General features: G+C 37.2%; 1 protein-coding gene across 1 annotated transcript; it reads left to right on the forward strand.

Moving 5' to 3' along the window:
- Positions 1–6,293: 6,293 nt before the first annotated feature.
- Positions 6,294–20,264, forward strand: Dbp80 (putative ATP-dependent RNA helicase Dbp80). The gene is made up of 11 exons (XM_019060267.2): positions 6,294–6,488; positions 7,507–7,564; positions 8,741–8,909; positions 9,881–9,973; positions 10,442–10,544; positions 11,178–11,292; positions 12,123–12,300; positions 13,385–13,625; positions 14,797–14,959; positions 15,665–15,856; positions 17,294–20,264. Exons 1-11 carry the CDS (start codon positions 6,447–6,449, stop codon positions 17,353–17,355), a joined length of 1,416 nt encoding a protein of 471 aa, XP_018915812.2. The 5' UTR covers positions 6,294–6,446; the 3' UTR covers positions 17,356–20,264.
- The last annotated feature ends 318 nt before the right edge of the window (positions 20,265–20,582 follow it).

Below are 20,582 nucleotides of genomic sequence, written 5' to 3' on the forward strand. Positions count from 1 at the left end.
TTCGTCGTTTCCCTTGCGTAAGAGCGTAACTACATTCCAATGTTGCCAAATTTTCCTTCGGACCAAGAGAAGTTAGGGAGTTTCCAATTGAAATTTTCACCGACTTTTTCTCGGATCTCATGCAAAAATCAGACAAATTTTGAACGAAAATTTAACAGGTATATGCTTGCAAGAATTTGAATTGTTCGAGTCAATTTTGCAACCATGGAATGTAGTTACTTCCCTTCGTTCGGTAAATGACGAATTGTATACCTATGTTAATTTGGATGAACGTTTACAGTTGAATGTTAGAATTTAATATTTACGTTTGTGGATCGAGTAGAGAGGAAACACGAGGGCTGATCAGCTGATCAAGAAGGGAACAAAACCAATCTCGCTGATGATGTTCCACGAGCTGGAACAAAACGCGTCCTATAGATAATTAGATACGTGCAAGTGAGTAATTTTAAATTAGAGCTGATTTTTGTGTTCAACCAGAGGAAATCTCGGTGGAGCTTTCACTTACAATTTTAAACGTATAATTATCAATTTGAAACGCAGCTTTAAAATGCAGTTAGGTACCTTCGTCTGCAAAACGAAGAAACCAGTCAAACTTTGAAGGGAACTTAATTTTGTGATGTCGACACTGCGCTCCATTCTAGGAGCATCGAAGTCATGGCCAGTGGCGTGGCATGCTTTGCGATATATCGATTGATTTGCCGTTTTAATCTATAGAAAAGGATTGATAAACAGGATGTCCGCAACGAACACCTTGATACTCGATTCTTTACCATAGCTTCAAATGGGGAAAAATCCATGATCGATCATTCTCGCCTCGCCACTGATCTGCCATGCTAAGGAAGAACGCCGTATGAACATTCGAGAGTTGCCAAATTTCCTTCAGTGAAATGTTTATTTTTGAGGAGAATTATGAATATTTTTCTTTGAAATTTTCAGAATATCTAGATCAAATTACAAACAAAATTATCTGAAAAATTGGTAGACAAATATTAAAAAAGTTTCTTGAATTTTAGTGATTTGCCATGGGAAATTTTGCAACGCCTGAAAGCTCATACGGCGTTTTCCTCTGGACGGTAATGATGGCGGCCGTGCGGCGGAATTTTCGTCATGTGACGCCACCTCGAGCCCCGTCTCCAGCGTCCACTTGGCAGTGTCGTCCTCGTCCTCCCTGACCGGGCCGGGGACACTTAATTTCATATTCGGGATGAAACAAGGGCCGAGACGCAAGCACGGGCATCGAAAGAGTAACGCAATTTCAATAACCCCGGGATCAGGTCCGCGAGTAACAACAAAATGATTAAAATCTTCGAGCTCCAGCATCCAGTCCGAGCAAGGACTTGGCCCCCTCCCCCTGCCCGCCGACCACCCTCCCCGCCGCGCGAGCCTCTCACCATCTCCATCTCACCCTTTCCCCGCGCCCCCTCCGAGCTGGAAAGCTCGCCAAAGTCCGGCGCTTTCTGAGCGCGCTAAGGTGAAGCTCGGGACAGCGGCGTCCACGAGGAACATACATCACGTTATCTCTCTCTCTCGCCCTCCTGCTCGTGCGTCTTCCACCCCCTTCCCGAGCTACCCCTGTCCGACGCCTCATCCTCACCCTCGCCTTGATATTATTCTGCATGCCAATGAGAAGTCATTCCTCTCCGAAAATCATTCTCTTATATCTCTCCGCTCCCAGCGCAGTTTTGTTTTCCGTCCACTCACTTTTCCACTTTTCCACCCCGCCCTCCGAGGCCGCACACCGGGCTCTTCGATCGCGAAACCTGACCAATACGCTCCAATTCCACGAATTGTTCGATTCAAAGAGGAAAGTGCTCGTATGAACGATCCATCGCTTCTAGTACAGTGGCGACTTTGGAAGTTGGCAACGCTATTTTTCCTCCATTGGCGGATCCAGCAATTTGGCAACACCGGATTTTCTCCATTTAAACCTATGGAAATGTATATCGATTCTTGGAGGGGTCAGGTGCTCTGACAAAAATCGATTATTTAGTATAGGTTTAAATGGAGGAAATCCGGTGTTGCAAAATTGCTGGATCCGCCTCTGTTTTCCTCCCTTCAAATCCATTAAAAATATCGATTTTAGGTGAGACAAGCTACCTCACCAAGAATCGATTGTTTTGCATACATTGAGCGAATTTTATTTAGGGGTTCGATACTACTTTTGTGCCCGAACCTCCAAGCTGCCATTCTATTTGAGTTCGGAACTTCCGATTCGGCGACTAACGAATCGCAATGTTGGTGCGTGATTTTGGTACCACCTCGCGAGGTGGTTCTAAAAAAGGTTCGACCTATCGAAAACCAACGGATCTGATTGGTCGAATCTGGTAACAACGGTGTCCACGGGTGTTGATGATTGATGAGACAAACCGGGACAGAACTTCCCAAGGAAGTTCGGAACTTTAAATAAAATTCGCTTCAATGCGGTCGAATCCATGAAATTGTTCGATTAAGAGAATGAAGTCCTCGTATTGAACAAATCATTGCCTCTAGTACAGTGGCGATTTTGAAGGCTGGCAAGGCTATTTTTCCTCCCTTTAACTCCATCAAAAATATCGATTTTAGGTGAGACAAGCTACCTCACCAAGAATCGATTGTTTTGCATACATTTAAATCGAGAAAAAAACAGTGTTACAAACTTTCTAGAATCGCCACTGCTTTAGTAGTTAACGAGTCCAAAATATTAAAAATTGACCCTCTCTACGTGTTACTCAGCTGATAAGGGTAAGGGTAACGCATCAGCTGCCAAATAATTGGCCCCCCTCGCCGCCCAATAAGCGTTCATGGGCATCATAAAGAGGTATAAAAAGGCAAAAGTTTAGAAACATTTATAGCTACGGAATCATGACCTATATCATTCAAAGCAGACGCCACGTCTATTTCCTGTTAATGAGTCTATATCTAGACTGAATTGATTCTTAAAGAGATGCAGCCATATTTTTGATGGGAAAAAGTCAGTTAAGATTAGGTTTGAGCTCAACTAGCCGCATATTGTCTTTTGTTAAAAATGCAAAGTTGAGGAGACATACTTACACTTTGATTGTAAAATGGGGGAAACTTTGATTTTCAATATCTAGCCTTATAGAGAGGTGAAACCTGTATGCAATCCCATGCAAGATCTCAAGATCTGATCTTTGATAGGTCCCGAACCTACAGGTCCAAGTCAACAATTCCATTGATGAGCCTCTTTGAAGCATTTAGTTTGCACGCTTGAGTAATGTGACTCTCCTCCTTGAGGCACATTTTGCTTGACTCCATCACAAATATCTTTTCACGGAAGATGCTTGCTTGCCTACGTCGAAAATTGAAGGCGAAACAAGAATGAGCGCAACTTCTTCCATACCCTTTTCTTCTCAGTTCTACTTTCTCAATTCTCTTTTTCAGTCGGTAAAAAGCATTAGACCGGCGTCTTGAGGATATGAAAATGAGAAGGTACAGCTATTCGAAAACTTTTTTGAGGTGTTTAAATCCAAAGGCCAAAAAAGGCCACGACGGGACCCGTCTCTTGAGTCCTGGCCGGGTTTCGGGGTGGACTACGGGCAGTGTGCGCCGCTGCCCCTCCGCTGGAAGCTTGTTATCACTCTACCGAGCCATGTCCACTCGCAAATCGCCTTCTCAGCTCGCCCTCTCTCTGTCTTAATCTCCTCTCTCTCTCCTACCCCTTCCGCCCCTCCCCGCCGCCAGCACCCTTCCTTATTTTCTCCTTTCTCCCGGCTCCGTCCTCCCTCCTGCCCATTTACATCCCCATTTCCCGGATCTTCCTGTGCAATATCACATTGTTATCTCGCTGTTTATCTCATTTGCGTCCCTGCTCTTTTGTCCGTCTTTGTTTTGACCAAGATTCGCCTTCTTTTTAATTATGAATTGATTTTTTCGCCGCGGATGAAGGAGATCGCTGCTCCGCTCCAACTTTTCGAGGTGTTACGATAGCGTGAGTGCCTCGCGCTGGACGCTGCTCAACCCTTTTTGAATATTCCCCATGTTCCTGTGCGATCTCGCGAGGCTTGTTCGTGACATGAACGCGTCGTTCCTTAGAGGGAACAACTTCGGAAATCCTATTCCTTGGCAGAGGCATAAAAATGGTGGAAAATAAAAAATCCACTTAAATGAATAAGAATTTGCAAATGTCTAAAATTTGACGAATTTCGCATTTTAGCCGAAACCGCCGAGTGAACTGAACACAAGGATATCCTTGGTCCATACACTGAACAATCATAGGAGGAGATGTTACAGAATTATTTGATCCACTAAAATACATGTGTTTAAATGGAAAGTGCCGCCTGATGACGTCACTAGGCGGTGCATTTTTTCACTTTTAAATCTATTTTTAAAATATGTCCCAAACCAGAGTAAACTTGGAAAAAATACAGCAAAATCAGCTCTTTAAGCACTCTCAGATGAAGCAATAAAAATTCAAGTGCAAATTCTCCATTGAATAGAACTTTTTGAGAAATGGTCAGAGCATATTGAGGTGCACCCAAGGATTTTCTGACTGAACTTCTTTTTAACTCTGCCGTAAAAAATATAAATTGGGATACGCGCTGGAAAATTTATTATTGAAGTGTCCATAAAACAACTCTGCAGCATCCTTCGTTCTTCGGTCAGAAGTGTGTGTAGCCCGAATTTCAGAAGGGTAACGTTGTAATACGTTCAGTCAGAGAATTTTTCGGAAAATTGATAATGTTACGACAAAAATCGGTAATAGTTTACTTCATCGGTGAAATGGGCAATACTGAAATTCAGTTGGGATCTAAGGAAGCAAGCGAAACACCCTTAGTTGCCTAGTGTCGCATGCTGCGAGCACAGGGCGAATTTAGTTTTATCGCCTGGATGCAACTATTCGAGCTCCACGGATGTCCGTGTTGCATGCGCACGGTATTGAAGGCGTTTTGAGTCGCCAGGCACTCGCCACTTCTCCCGTGGTGCGACGCGACGCGGCAGTGAGTTGCACTGCAAGATCCAAAATGACAATGTGCCTCCAATTTTTTGTTTATATTGCGAAGACATTCACTATGCACGAATTGCTGTACATGTGAGTGGGACTGTGCGTATCTTTTCTATGCTTTAGTTTTGATGCAGTGATGTCCCGAGTATGAATTGTACAGAGCAACTATTTGTGCCTAAGAGATGTCTTCGCAGTATGAACGGATAATTAAGGGAACTCTATAGCTGTCATTTTGGCGGCCCGAGAGAAAACTATATGACTGAAACGGACCATATTTTTAACTGTGTAATACGTTTGCCCGCACGGTCGCATATCAACGGAAAATATCCCCAACCCCGTACCTCAATTTCGATGTTTTTGAGTCTACTCCTTTAATTCATTCTCTTAATGGAGACTGAATAAACATGATGCTGTGAAATTTTTCAAAAGATATTCTTCATACAGAGAATACGGTGTCATAGAGGTTTCCAAAGAGCAACCTTAGATAGTTTTTCACTGAAAAAGAGAAAATGACGTGAAGTCCACAACACCACCAACTTGCGATACGTGACTCAATGGCGCGTCGACGTGTGAGCTGAAACTGTTTGGGGGGGGGGGGGGGCATTTGATAAAAACGAGATGGGATCTGTGGGGTTTCCACCCTGGCACGGAGGTTCTCCGAGCGTCGTAGTGGAATGGTATTAATATGGATTTTCTATATCGTTTCCATTTTGACAATATGGAATGGAATCGTATGGAATAACTATTTTGAAATAATATTGACTCGTGCATATGGATACATTTATCTATATGTATTCCGTAAGGATGAGTACATATGGAATCCATATATATGGAGTCTATGGTACCTTCGTGGAAACATTTCTAAACGGATGCACTAAGGAAAATTGATAGTGGAAGTGTATTTCCGCAAGGACGTAATATTGATTCCATTCCTTTACGACACTTGGTCTCTCGTAGGAATTTTTTTTAAAAATTTGGTACCGTATGACGGCAATTTCCGGGTTTTTTCACATTAAAACATCCCCTCCAAAGATGGGAAAAAATTCGCACGGGTGTTCGGCGGTCACCCCTCCCCCCCCTTCCCAAAGACCCAAATAAAAAAAAAAATCCAACAAAATACAAGGGTCCAGTCATCCTCGGTAGCCCAAAGTTACCCCGATGCAGTAACCACTGTGAGTAAGTAAAACGGAACTTCTCATTCCTCCGATTAAAGGATTTAAGGTGGCGAAAGTCGCAGGTTAAGTTTGTTAAGTTTGGCGCGTAAACTTTTGAATATCTACGCTACAGCACTCTTGTGGCGACAATCCAAACTAAAAAATGGCGGAGCCGCACCGCGTTTCTTGATGTTTTTCGTCTTTGATGATTGTTGCTTTCCGTCATTCGCTCACCGGAAATTTTCAGGAAAGTTTCAAGTTTCACGAAAGTTCATAACACAGTGCTTGAATGCGAGTTTTCGCTGTTGTACACCTCGAAATTGTATTATTTTAGTGTTGTAGCTAATACTATGAGTGCTGCGGCAAGTTCAACTGACGCCCTTGCCTCTAAGGTTCGTAATTTTCAACTAAATTGATCCCATTACCACAGCCCTAACCTGAACGTCCGAACACCTGTATCACATGCATCTGCTAAAGCCAGAAACAATATCAGTCGGATCCGAACTTTACACTTACATTTGAATTTTCCCACTTCCTAAGCGTAAATCTTTCTCTTCAACCAGCATTCATTATTCTCTCCTTTTGGCCCCTTGAACTTTGGTTATCTCCAAGTGATCTCCTGCTGGGATGACGCACTGATCTTATTTCTGAGGTTGCTGAATGCCTAAAATATTGCTAGGTTTCGTCCATGGAAATTTAGTGTTAGAAAGATAATCTGACAGTCATCTTAAAGGCTGAAGTCTCCTGAAATGATTTCAAAGAACATAACCTAAAGGTAGCCGTAGAACTCGCGTTTGACAGTCCTGTGGTTGTTTCCATTTAGTTTGCAAGGAGCTGTGCTGCAGTCATTCAATAGCCGTTAAGAATTGACCGCGGGTAAAAACACAGCCATGCACAGAAAAATTAAGCAATCTACTGTGCAAGACAGTGGAGGGTTAACAACTGCCAACTCATCTGATGATAGTTCTAGCCTGTTATCTCGTGTGTATGAATAATATATGATCACTCCAGCATATGAGTAATGTGTATACCCTTTAGCTTTGCTTTGATTACAACCCATCAGGAAATTAGGCCTGAACAGTTAGCTGTCACTCAGTTCGACTGATTGGTATGGTTGCTTTCTTCTGGAGGGACCTACTGGCGCTCTGTCACGGTCTCTTGGGGGAAGAGTTTCTACAGGCGTAACCGGAGAATGTCACTGGTTGCAATAAACTCATTATAAGAATTTTAGAACTTGAATATAGTCACTAAACTTTGTTCTCAACATAAATTTATACAAAATAATATTTCAAACCTATTCAACTTCATACCAGTAGAATTTTCTAGCTAAGCTTGTGAACAAATGGTTTTATCACTTTTCAATCAAATATTGAAATTATATTTTTATTTTAATTTTCTTTTTTGCTACAGGTGGAGCAACTGGGCCTCAGAAAACCTGGAGAGCAAGTAGAGAATGGAGGTGCAGAGGGTAAATTTTTTTCTTTACCCATTCATTATCCTTTTTGAATTTTAAATTAGAAGTAAATTATTGGAATAAACAGAACAAGCTTATAATTGGAAGTGGGAAATTGCGTAAAACATTGAATCATGTAGACAGTGCATCCTGTGTTATGAGAGGCGTTTTAAATTTGAAAAATTTGCATGGCGCACCAACCGATGAATGTTGAGTGCTGACCTTGCATCAGTGAATTCAATTAGCCCAATCGGACACGTCTGTGCATGCGCAGTAGCGACCTACGTGAATTTTTGTCAGATTCAGAGGCTTTTTTCTCGGTTAGTGGTAGTTCGGAAAAGTGAATTTATGCAATTTGGTCGCATAATTTTATGCTCTGCAACTTTAGTCCTTATAAATCTTGTCTGAAAGTGGACTCAAAACGAGTTTTTTGCGAAAAACCGAGAGTGCTAATGAATTCTCCATTGCTTCTCTGCAGTGTCTTTGAATGCTTGAGACACGCGCTCTCTCGTCCTCTCCGCCTGCCCATCATGGAGTTCCAAGAAGCTTCTTATGTTTCACCTGTACGGAACTGAGTTGGACACACGGTCTACTTGATTCAATGTCTTTGGTTTATGCACAAAACCTTCACTAATTTTCAATCTCCCTAGTTAGTTCATGGATTGCTCAATGATTTTATTTTCTCTTTCAGTTTTTTCTAAATACTTTCTCATTGGCATACAAAGAACACTATTTTTTTGCTCAAGGAAGAGGTATTTTTTCTCCATCTCTCAATATTCTGGCATGCTTTGGATGTCCATGAGTGATTGCGTCACGAGCAGTCCTCATTAAGTCATATTTCTTTTGATGTTAATACGTGCAGAATTATGCCTCTTGAGATGTTTGATTGACTTCATGGGTAGATCTATCTACGAAGGACTGTATGAGGTCCTAAAATTAGGCCGAATCTACTGTAATATTTTTTTCAAAGAATACAAAAGTACGGCTTGTGGCTTCTGATTTTTAAAGAAATATTCTTTGAAAATTTGGTTTTGCTGGCCATGGTTAAAAATAGTGTACATCTTATTTTAGATTTGTTTTTCTTTTAGATTCATCTCTCTATTATATGAAAGAACTAGCACCCTAGAAGCCCCAATGAATAGAAACTTTCTCTTCTAACTATTCCGTTCCTTTTATTTTTTTCTCTAATAGGAGGCCCAAAGAAAGAGGAAGACGATGAAGAAATATCAGTTGCAGAGAAGGCCCTGTTACAGAAAATTGTCAGAAAAGGGCTTATCGAAAATAAAAATGACATTGAAGTTCAACGGAAAGATCCATCTTCACCGCTGTATCACGTCAAAACCTTTGAGGCTATGAATTTGTGAGTCTTTTTTTTATGAACCTATACTAAAAGTGCTTAACATTCTCAAATTTTCTCTTGCAGGCATCATCCTTAAACTTTGTATGTTTCTCCCATTTTCAAGATTCACAAGTGGGCAAATTTTTCCCATCCCAAAATAGGAATTTTACTCAAGAAATTTTTCATTTTGAAGCTTTTCAAAACCTATCCAGGTCCCTCCATGAAGAAGTTGATGCTAATTAAGCAAAATTTCCATCCACACTGTTGAGGAGCAGATCATAAATATATGTAGCACAGTTAGGAATCTTTCAACCATTCGTGGTGTTGAAATTAAACAAAGAAAGAAAGAAAAACTAGATGATACCATATCTGCTGAAGCATATTGATGGCAAAATTTATCAATTGGTAATAGCCAAATGAATTCCAGCAGCAATAAGTGGTCGATTTTACCAGAGGGAGAAGAAAAAAATGGCGTCAGAGAAAGGGAATTTCATATTGCCCGAAGAACTATCAATGCACATTAAAATGAGCCTCTAATGCTCTCAAGTAGCTTTTAAGTAGTATATTTTATTTTATAATATTGCTGGTCACAGAAAAAATTGTCAGCCTATCAATATTAATCAACAAAGTTCAAACACATGGAAATGACCTTAAAAAATCATTAAAATAAAAGTCGATCCCTTTGGAATATTATACAAACCACTTTAGGGCTGAAAGCACTCGGCTTGTTGTGCAGCAGGGTGGCCTTGATGCACCTATTAGCTCAGTTTTCAAGCTTTCGGCATTCAGCTTGTTATTGATGCTAAATTTTCTTTCAAATGTCCAATAATTGTGTGTGAAGGAAATTGCTGTCGTAGGATAAATGTACCAGACTGCATTGGATCCTGGCTGATTGCCTGTTATGGACAAGTATTCATCAGGAAACATTAGGTTGCAATGTGATAATTATCCTTTCAAGTGTGATTCAGCTTAAGTAATTGTTTTCATTTCAGGAAACCTGCGCTATTGAAAGGAGTCTACGCCATGGGATTCTATGCACCCTCTAAAATTCAAGAAACAGCTTTACCTACTCTTCTAGCTGATCCGTAAGTTTCACTTTGAATAATTTCCTTTTAAGAACATCCAGTCAATAATACTTGAAGAGAAAAAACAAGTTTTAAAAGAGCGCATATTGCATCTAACTTGATAAGTTAATCTTAATCTTAATCTCTCCCTTATCAAGAAAAAAGAGAGTTTTTAATGCTTTTTATCATATTTGTAGACTCTGTGAGAATGTTTTTGCCAAAAATTTTAACGAAAGACCTATAATTCCTGCAAACATTTGACAATCCCTATATTGATATCCAGCAAATTCACTTATTCATAAGTAGCAAAAGTAGTCACAAAAGTAGCAGGCAAGTCACAAAAGTCACAAAAATAGCAGGCAAGATGCGCTTCTCTGTTTATTAACAATTTTAAATTAAATTTTTTTAAATTATTTTTGCAATACAGATTATACAAAATCTTATCACTAACTAATTATGTAACTTTGGTGTTGTTTTGGTCGTATCTAGGCCACAGAATATGATTGCCCAATCTCAATCAGGAACTGGTAAAACGGCTGCCTTTGTTCTTGCTATGCTCAGTCGTGTGGATACAACCAAGGATTACCCGCAGGTAATAATTTCTGCGATTCCTCGGTGTCCAATTCATTTATTTTTTTATTTTTTATCTCCTTTTTTCGTTGTGGAAAAAATACCTTGTATTTTCAATTGCTGTCAATTACTTGAGATTCGAAACCTAATGTCATGTAGAATTTCAGACAGCAGTATTAGGTCCTAGAAAGGAACCAGGTGGCAGTTGGCCTTTCTTTGTACTTCTGAAGATTAACTTTAACTCACAAAGAAAAACTAAGTGCACGGAGCATTTTATCAATGGCTAAATGTGAAAAATGTGTATCTCAATTCTCTTGATTAAAAATCTCTGATTGTTTATGTTGCATAAGGTAAATAAGTCAATATGCCTCGATCCGGTTTTTTCAGAATGAGTGAAAGATTTATAAAAAAAAGTTCATCAGTAACTCTGGTTAGTTTTTCTCTATAAAAATAAAAAACAAGAGCAGAGACTAAAAACATAGCATTCTGAGGTACGCGTTTTTTGACTTTCACCGTTGATATGGAGTTCAGAAATCCTGCCAAGTATCAATTTCGTAGAACCCAAGTTCTCCCCCCAAAAATATGGTTTCTCCAATTAGGATGAGTCTAATCTTAAAATTTCTCACTCTACATTCACAATAATTGCTTGTTTTAGGTGTTGTGTTTATCTCCAACCTATGAATTGGCCATCCAAACAGGTGAAGTTGCTGCTCGAATGGCCTCCTATGATCCAGACATTAAAATTAGATTTGCTGTCAGAGGAGAAGAAGGTAATTCATTTTTTTTAACTACTATTTTTTTATTCACTCTGCAAGTGGACTTTGTGGTATTGTCTTTGATGTCAAGAACACAGGCAGAAAAAAAGGTTAGGTTCACCTTCGTACTTTCACTGCCATGCTATTGGAAATTTTGAAAGAAACATTTTTTTTAGCTTGCAGTTTTGCAGGCAAAATGCAAACTGTTTCTTGTAAAATAACAGAAAAAGTTGCATATAACAATAACACTATCACGTAGACAATGGACATGACGTGCCACAGATCTCCGTACGTCCTCATGTATGATTTTGAATGGTTCCAAGACAAATTCTTTTAAAGGAAGACTTCTTCAGAAGCGGCTATCAGCCTGGAAATCCAAACGATGTGACCGATACATGCCTTAGACTAAGCCGGTAACATAAACTGATGAACATGAATTCATAACTCACAAACTTCTGTGTATTTTTTGCTGTTTGGATCTCTTGTATGCTGATGTTAGTACATTTGTGGGAATGAAATAAAATTTTAGTGAAGCGTTTTTACCGAGGACAATCTGCCCATCACCGGAGCCAAAGTTTGGCAGTGTATTAAGGTGAAGCAAGATTTAATCAAGGAAAGTGATAGAACTGATCGAAATAGGACCCCTGAAGATTTCACTTGTGTGCTTGAAAAAGATTTTTTGAAAGGTGATATATCCTCGTCAAATGCAAGATAAATTGAGCACAATGTCACCTTTTTTTGGTGGAAAGAAATTTAATTCAATTTTCGCATGTGAAACATCATTCTATCAAAATATTTTTCATTCTTTCAGTGAATAATATATACCCTCTTTTTTTACTTCATAGTTAATCGAGGAGAAAAAATTACGGAACACATTATCATCGGCACTCCTGGTAAAGTGGTGGACTGGGCTCTCAAGTTTAGATTTTTCAACCTCGCCCAAATCACCGTATTTATTCTGGATGAAGCAGATGTCATGATTGCTACTCAGGGGCACCAAGACCAAAGTTACAGAATCCGCAAGTAAGTTCTCATAAAGTACTGTTGAGAATTTTGGAACCAATTTTTTTTTCTTTTAGTGGCAAGAATTTACTCCTCAATAATAGCATCAGTACCTAAAAGCAATTTTTCCACAAATTTTAGAATGATGTTCTTAATCATAGAGCCTCTCAGAAGGATTATTCGGACAACTAAACCTGAAATCAGTCTAACTACGTTGGATGTTGCCTAATTGTTGCTCATTTTGTATTTTTTCAACAGAAAACTAAGCTTCATGCGGTCTTGAAATTTTGTGTGTACATTCCGTGTATCTAGAGCTATTCATAGACAGTTTTGAGGCAATATATTGTGTAGTTTTTTGTTGAAATAATAAAACGTAAGAAGAAAGTAGGCACTGTGAATTGCTGTTGAAATGATTCCGGTTAGATTTTTTCCATTTCATGTTTTTTTTTTTTTTTTTAAACTTTTATTTTGAATTTCTTCTAGATACTTACCTACAAAGTGTTAAAAAATAGTCCTGCTTTCAAAGATTAAGAAATAGTCCTGCTTTGAAAGTATTAAGAAATAGTCCCACTTTCAAATTATCAAGAAATCCATTTCATGTGTCACAGAATTTTCTCCCACAAATCTGATTGGTACCTACTTTTCATTAAAATGCTCTCAAGGAGCCTTGAAATTGTACAGTTAAATTTGACGTTTCCCAGTCAAAAAAATGTAACTCCATTTATATGTTGTCAAATCAATGCTCTTAATTTGTATTTTTATTCAAAGCTGTTGAAAACATTTGCATGGAAAATTTTACTATTTTTCTGACAGATTGCAGCAACAACTCAGCAACATTTTGAACTGTAATGGCAAGATCATTTTTGTGCACCAAAAACAATGTCTAAGTACATTTCGCAACCTTGGAATGAAATTTTGCTCATGATTTTTAGAAATGATGAATTCTTTTCAGAATTTTAAATCGTCCTTTTGCCAAAAGAAAGAGCGAATAAAAAAACTGTTTTATACAGTGTTCTTTGAACTTCTCCAAATGTCTGCATGTTTGTGTCTTTTTTTTTTTCAAATTATTATTTCTCGGTTCTTAATTACTCTTTTCTGTTTGCAGAGGTCTCACCAATCCAAATTTGCAGATCATGTTCTTTTCAGCAACTTACGATGAAGAAGTTATGGAATTTGCAGAAGCTATAGTATCAAATCCAGTCATTATTAGGTTAAAACGGGAGGAAGAAAGTTTAGACAACATCAAGCAGTACTATGTTCAATGCAAGGATAAGGAAGAAAAGTATCAAGCCATTTCCAATATCTACGGTGTTATCACAATTGGTCAAGCAATGATATTTTGTAGGGTGAGAATCTTTTTTTATCATATTGTTTCAGAAAGAAAAAAGGGATTCTGCAAGGCTGTTTTAGCCTCAATTCTCAACCAAAATTTTATATTCTCTTTTCCAAAATATTATGGATTTTTTAACACAATCAACCCTCAACGGGTCATCATAAATAAATTAACTTGCACTAACCGTATTGTATTCTTTCCGTTTACTAAGAATGAGTAGAGAATTATGCATGTAGCCCATCCATTATTCCGCTGTCACTCAAGGCTAGAGATTAAAGCAATAATTCAACCAATCATCCTGAATTCTTGGCTACTCGACTGAAGAAAAAACATAAGTGCACGTATACAAAGCAGTAATTCAAATTTTGAAGAAACGACTTACCAATTATTTTCTCAGGAAACTTTAATCGCTATTCAAGGCTAGTTACTGCCAGCTTGCAAGACAGTGGCATCAATGCTATTGCAAATTTTGATCCTTGCAACTATCATGAATTTTTGGAAAATTTTGAGATCCCAATATCGACAAGAAAATGGTCCTCTTGTTTGACAATAAATTTTTTGTAAACCTATCATCAAACTAAGATTGTCTTATAGTGAGAGATTCGTCAGGTTAAGAAAGAGTGGGTTGACAAATTAGGTGCTTGAAATCTTTTTTTCGAAGTGAACGATAAAGCACCGCTTCTCAAGTAATTTCTATTTTTTCGTAAAGGGTTTCTGGCAGTCTCGAAAACATGGAAAGTCAGGAAATTTATGGCGACCTAAAAAATTCAGAGGAAGTCAGGTAGTTTCGTGAAAAGCACCCTAGCTTAGCAACTTCAGCTTGTGCCATCCAAGAAAGCGAAAACATCTTTCAAGTGCTTTTTCCCACAGTTTGAATCTCTTGAAGTGGAAATTTTGTTCTAATTTTAGCAAAAGTCAACGCAACCTAAAGAAAAACACTTTAAATAAAAGAGTCTGATGATTAGACAAAGACCTGGGAAAGTAAAAAAATTCAGAAATTTTGGGGTCTGAGAAAAGTCAGGTAACTTAGAAAATGAAGAAATTATTGGAACCCTTTTGTGAGGGATTTAAATTGTAGCGAAGTTTTTTCTCCCTGTAAGTTGTAGATCATATTCAGCGATCTCTTTTTTTATGTTTTTTAATTGTTTCTTTTTCTTTTCTTTGTTTTATGCATATGTCTGCAGACACGACAAACTTCCATGTGGCTTGCTGAGAAGATGAAGAAAGATGGTCATGCTGTTGCCATGTTGTCTGGTGAGCTGACAGTAGAACAAAGGATAGCAGTCCTCGACAGATTTAGAGAAGGGAAAGATAAAGTCCTCATCACCACTAATGTTTTAGCTAGAGGTAATCTCCTTTTCCTCCAACTTATATCTCTGAACTTTCTTTCATATTTATATTACTGATTTGCATACTTACTAGAGAAACCTTTGTCTATTTCCTCCAAACGATTAATTGCGTTAAGAATGTTTCAATAAAAAACCACAACAGGAAAAAAACAAAAGAAAAATTTCTAAGATAGCCAGAAGACAATGCTGCATTACAAAAGGTCCTGTTTTATTCTTGCAATGTTTTTCTTTATTAATCTGTATATTGGTCAGCATGGTTGGCCTAGTGGTTAGCTTTTCTGACTCTAGGTCAATAGGTCTCTGTTTCAAAGCCTGGTGGTGGAGAAAAACTGTCATGGAATTGTAGCAAAGAACCACATTGGTACAAGCGCTTATTAACCAATACTAAAAGCAGTCCTAGGTGGAAGCCAAGTTTAGTTATGCCGGATGAATTTTGCCATGTTTTTTGTGTCTAAGGAGTGCTCTGAACCAGGGCTACGGCAAATGTCTGATCTCAGAATCATCAGATTGTGAGGATAAGATTAAAGATTAAGTTATGACTTCAGTAAAACAGTAATTGCCTCATGTTTTTCAAACTTCCTGTACCTCTGCATCGAATTTGTTCTCAATGCTTTTTTTTCAAGTTCGTTTCTACATTGTTATGCTGTTGGTCAATCATGCATTATATAAAATTTTAATCATTCTTTCATCGCTCTCTCTTCAGGTATCGATATTGAACAAGTCACAATTGTAGTTAACTTTGATCTACCAGTTGACATGAAGCGTCAAGCAGATTGTGACACATACCTTCACAGAATTGGCAGGACAGGTAGATTTGGTAAAGCTGGTATTGCAATCAACTTAGTCGATGGATCCGAAAGTTTTGCTGTTCTAAAACAGATTGAACAGCATTTTGGTAAGTTTCAGTATTTTTTGTGGTCTTGATCTCTATTACACTTCAGGAAGAATGAACTGCATGACTTCTGAATACTTACTGAAGCATTTTTCTGTCATCATACTCTGAGTGTAGATATGAATGAGGAAGCAATTGACCTTAAAACGAATTAGAGCTGGGCTAATGTTAGAGCATCTTAAATACTCAATTTCCAGCATTTGCGTAAGATATTAATAATTTTGCCAGTCAAATTAACAACTACAACTTCAATGATAATTGTATCGCATCTGCAATCGGTTGTACAATTCCCATAATGAAAATTTTATCGAGGCCTTTCTGAGATTGAGAGTAGCCAATTAGCTAACGTTCTAAGAGAGTTAAAAAAGCAGTTGCTAGTATAATCATCTTTTTACTGATATTTTAAACACAATCATCACTCATACTTGGACAGCATTTGGCATAAAGGAACCAGGGGGTTTACAGAGTGTTTTTAAAATGTCGCTTCTTCATAATTATCTAAAAAATCCCCCAAAATAGCAACTAGTTTTTGCTTCCTACCAAAAATTTTTTAATTTTTAAGGAAAGTAATTGTGCACTTTTCAATTCTGAACATATATTAAGTGTATTTAAAAGAAAAGAAGAAGTTGAATGATTTTTAAAACACTGTAATTGCGCCGGTCCCTTTTTGCTTAATGCGATCCTCTTGTCTGCATGCTATCTCACTTTTTTTCTATAGTTTATCTAGAAAGATTTGGATTCTTAATTAACATAGGTCTTTTTCCTTTCCATTTTGGATTAATTTCTATTTTGCCTCTGTTTGATTGGTTTTGGTTTCTATTTTTATTTGATTCTATTAATTTTGATTCGGCTTTTTAATTTTAACAACCCCCAAGAGGGTCCTGACTGAAAAACCTTGCAGAGGAACTTGAGTCTTGGCCAACGTAGGTCTGTGGACGGATCCCCAAAAGTGTATGACGCGCGAGGATAGCAGTGCAGGACCAGAGATTTGTGGGGCACAGGGGCAGTTCAATAATTTTATTAATGAGATATTAATGGGAAAAAAATGAATAAACCAATTTTCCTTTGAGTTGAATAAAAAAGAGGTGGTTGTGATCATAAATAAGTGGAAATATCTAATTCGATTTCACCTCCAAATTATTCCTTTTATATTCGATTTCATTCGAGGCCTAAAAACCTCATTTGGCCAGGTCTTAAACAAATGAAAGTGAAAAATTGAATTTCAATAAATAGTATGGATCTGTCTAAGTCAGGCCTTTTAAAAAAGAACCTACCCATCTGTTTTTGCATTTTTACTTGTACGGAGGCCAGGGACAGTACCCATAGTCATTTCTGAAACAGCTCTCAAAGTTTTAACAAAATGAGGCCATGCAAAGTTATTGCTCGTGCCCATATCAGAATTGTTTTCTCATTGTATTTTTTATTTTTACTGTTCCCCAGGCAAGAAAATAATGAAGTTAGATTCAGAAGATGTTGATGAAATCGAAAAGCTTGGCAATTGATTTTGAACCTTTGCGGTGATCTGCAAACGAAGAAGCTCTTCTCTGCACTTGTTCTCCACCTCAGCCTTGAATCAATCTTATTTCAGATTATTTGCCAGGGTTAATTTACTGTAATTTATTAGTATAATATGTATAATTGCTCTTCGAACAAGAGTAGTTATATTTTTCAATTGTTAATGATAACTTTATCCTTCAAATCTCATTTTTTTTAAAAGCCTTCATTAATTTTGATTGCACTCATTGCTTATCAGTAAAATTGCACAGTTATCGTATTGTGAAACAATATAAATATCTAAAGTACTCTACAAATTCACAGTTTACAAAGTCTGATGTATGCTGTTTCATAAATGAGTCCATGGTCACTTTTTTCTCAGTGGCTGTCAAAGCTAACCTAACCTAAATATAAAGAAGATCTTGGGAACTGTCATAAACCTCTCATGCATGTCATTCAATCATTCTAAAGCATTTGGTTTTGATTTTTTAATCAAATTAGAAGAAAACATGTAGTAGATTGAAATCTTACATGAGAGACATTTATAGCAGTTTCCCAGAACGTTCGTTTAGGTTATTACACATCTCTTTCTGGGCAAACCTGATTGTGGAAGACTAAGAAATAAGTGTCCCTGGGCGCAGTAAATTTAACAATGAATCCCAGAAACTATGCTAATTGTGCTTTTCAGGGTTAATTTGAGATTCCTGTGCAATTTTATCTGTGAGTAGTCAACTCTAGAGTCTTCATTCTGATTGTATCTCCTTCGGCCACAGGTCTTTTTTGGCATTACATTGCAAAATTTTGATATTTCTCAAACTTGGTCCAATTTTTAATATGTTTCAAGTTTCACAAGGGTTATTAAGAGGGTAAGGTATAAAAAGAGGGTACTGAAAAGTCAGGTACTGGTCTCAAGGTTCAGTATCAATTTTAAGGTTGAAGCACCTGAATTGAGCGCAAAAATACCATGTATAATAAACTCCTCGGTTTAAGTGATAGTGTTGATGAATGAATAAGCCTCTACAGCACTTCCAATTTCATTTTCAGGTGCGTTATTCTCAGAATTTGATGTTGTTTTAACAACAAAAGCTTTGTCTTCTTGTTGAGAACAGACCCCCAAAAAACTTTGCATTGAGCCTGTTGTAAATGGAAGAAAGTTTGATGGTAATTGAAATCATTAGACACGGAAATACTTCAAGTTTTAAAGAATGTGTTTTTCATTCACCACAAGTATTTCTGTGACACAGTTGTTAGTACAGACTAAATTCAGGATATAACAGAAAATAAGTTTAATACTGCACCAGCTATGTAAGGATTCGCAATACTGGAATGCTCTCTGTAGCTATTAATATAAGGGAGCAGATGCAAAGTTCATTATTGGTCTCAAATTTTTGAACTTCCATTTAACTTTTATCTTCATTCTATCCTCAAAACAATGTCTGATCTAGATTTTTCAAAAAATACTGTCCAGCCATTTTAAGCTTTAGTTGACAGTCTCAGATAAAAATAGGAACATCTTTTTACGCTCCAAGTATTTTTCAGATATTCAGAAGCAATACAAATTTTACCAGAAAAAATGAATAATATGAAAAATCTTCTTATCAAATCCTCATTGTTGGGACTGCAAAAACGTGTATTTCGATTAGTGCATCTTAAAATCTCTGCTCCTATTTAATTTTTCCAGGAAATTGAACCCATACCATTACTTGAAATTTTCACAGAATATTTTACACACAGTGAAAGAAAATCTGTCCTTTCAAGTTTTAACATTCGGCAATTTTTCATGTAGGAAATAAAGTATGACAAGAAATCTGCCAAGTTGCTAACCGAGATATGCGCGTCTGCAGTTTCACCGTCGATATACCTTTTGCTTTTCCCCACTTTATCAGTTAGTCAGAATATTCAATGAAAGCACATTTTTATTCATTAACTCATTTAGAAAATTGTTTTTACCCTTCATATCCAGACGCCAGCTGTACTTTATCTTGAGGTAATTGTGAGATGTGAAAGAGCTTTCCTTACAGGTGTCATCAATTTTAGAAGAAAAAGAATTAGATCCACACTCCCCTTTATCATCAATCTTTCCAATTATCCAAAGCTTTTTGTAGTATTCCTCTTTCATTTCCTTTTGAAAATTGTGTTCATTAAATTAAATCTCACTGTTTATACTCTTTGATTTAAAACGTTTTAACCACTTGACTTAGGTACCATATCTCTTTCGTTGTATGTTCTCAAAAAGTTATATAAATCAAGAATCATCATTGGTTATTTTTAATGGAGGATTTCGTTTTTCACGGTGCCTGTTCCTCCTAAAGATATCGAAGCTACAATAAAAAATCAAAACTTTGTGAAATAGTGAGCTTTGTTGTATTTGGCACATGTGTAAAGTATGTACTGTTGAAATAGTTTGTGTCCTAATTTTGTGACGCTCTCAGCATTTTATTATACTCGTACTTGGTATCTTGTGCGGCTTCTTCTTCATATCTGGAACATCTAAATGCAGATATGCCGTGAACAATCCTAAACTATTAGATAGTAGTTAAAAGTTTAAAGTTTGAATTTATAAACAAATAAATTTACTTTTAAAGTTTAAATTTTGATCGCCAAAGTAATTTCCTGATTTAGCAACAATATTTTTCTTAGTTCTTTTTATTCATATTGTTCGTTATGTATTTTCCATTTCCTGAGAGTTTTCTACTTTTATAATGTTTTTTTCAGGGTTAATAGCTGAAGAGCTGTACCATTTTGTTGTCCATTTTTTTCTTGCTTATTGTCAAGCTATTATCGTAATGATACCAACATGTCTGTGAATAGTGTACATTTTGTCAGGAACTAAAATATTCATTTTCTTTTTGTACTGTTCACTCTGTTGCTCCAATGTATTTTTATTTTGGAAAAGTAAATATTTTGATTTTTTCAATTTGTCAGATATATTTTCCAAGTCATTTCAAAATTAGTTCCCACTTATTTTCAAATCAACCAGTCATTACGTAATTAAATTGCCTCTTTATTGCACTAATTTTTCAAAGTTAATGCACACATTTTTAGAAGCCCAGATTTTAAGACTCCTCTTGAATTTTTCTGCATGTGCGCATGTAGCACTAAGGTTTTCAATTGAGAAGAATCACCTAAAACAGTTGAAAGATAACTTGAATGCTGCACTAGAGAAATACATGAAACAGAATTGTTGATGATACGCAGCCCCACATCAACAATGAAACTGCAGAAAATATTCTGG

Source organism: Bemisia tabaci, chromosome 1 (genome assembly GCF_918797505.1).
Source record: "Bemisia tabaci chromosome 1, PGI_BMITA_v3".
Lineage (NCBI taxonomy): Eukaryota > Metazoa > Arthropoda > Insecta > Hemiptera > Aleyrodidae > Bemisia > Bemisia tabaci.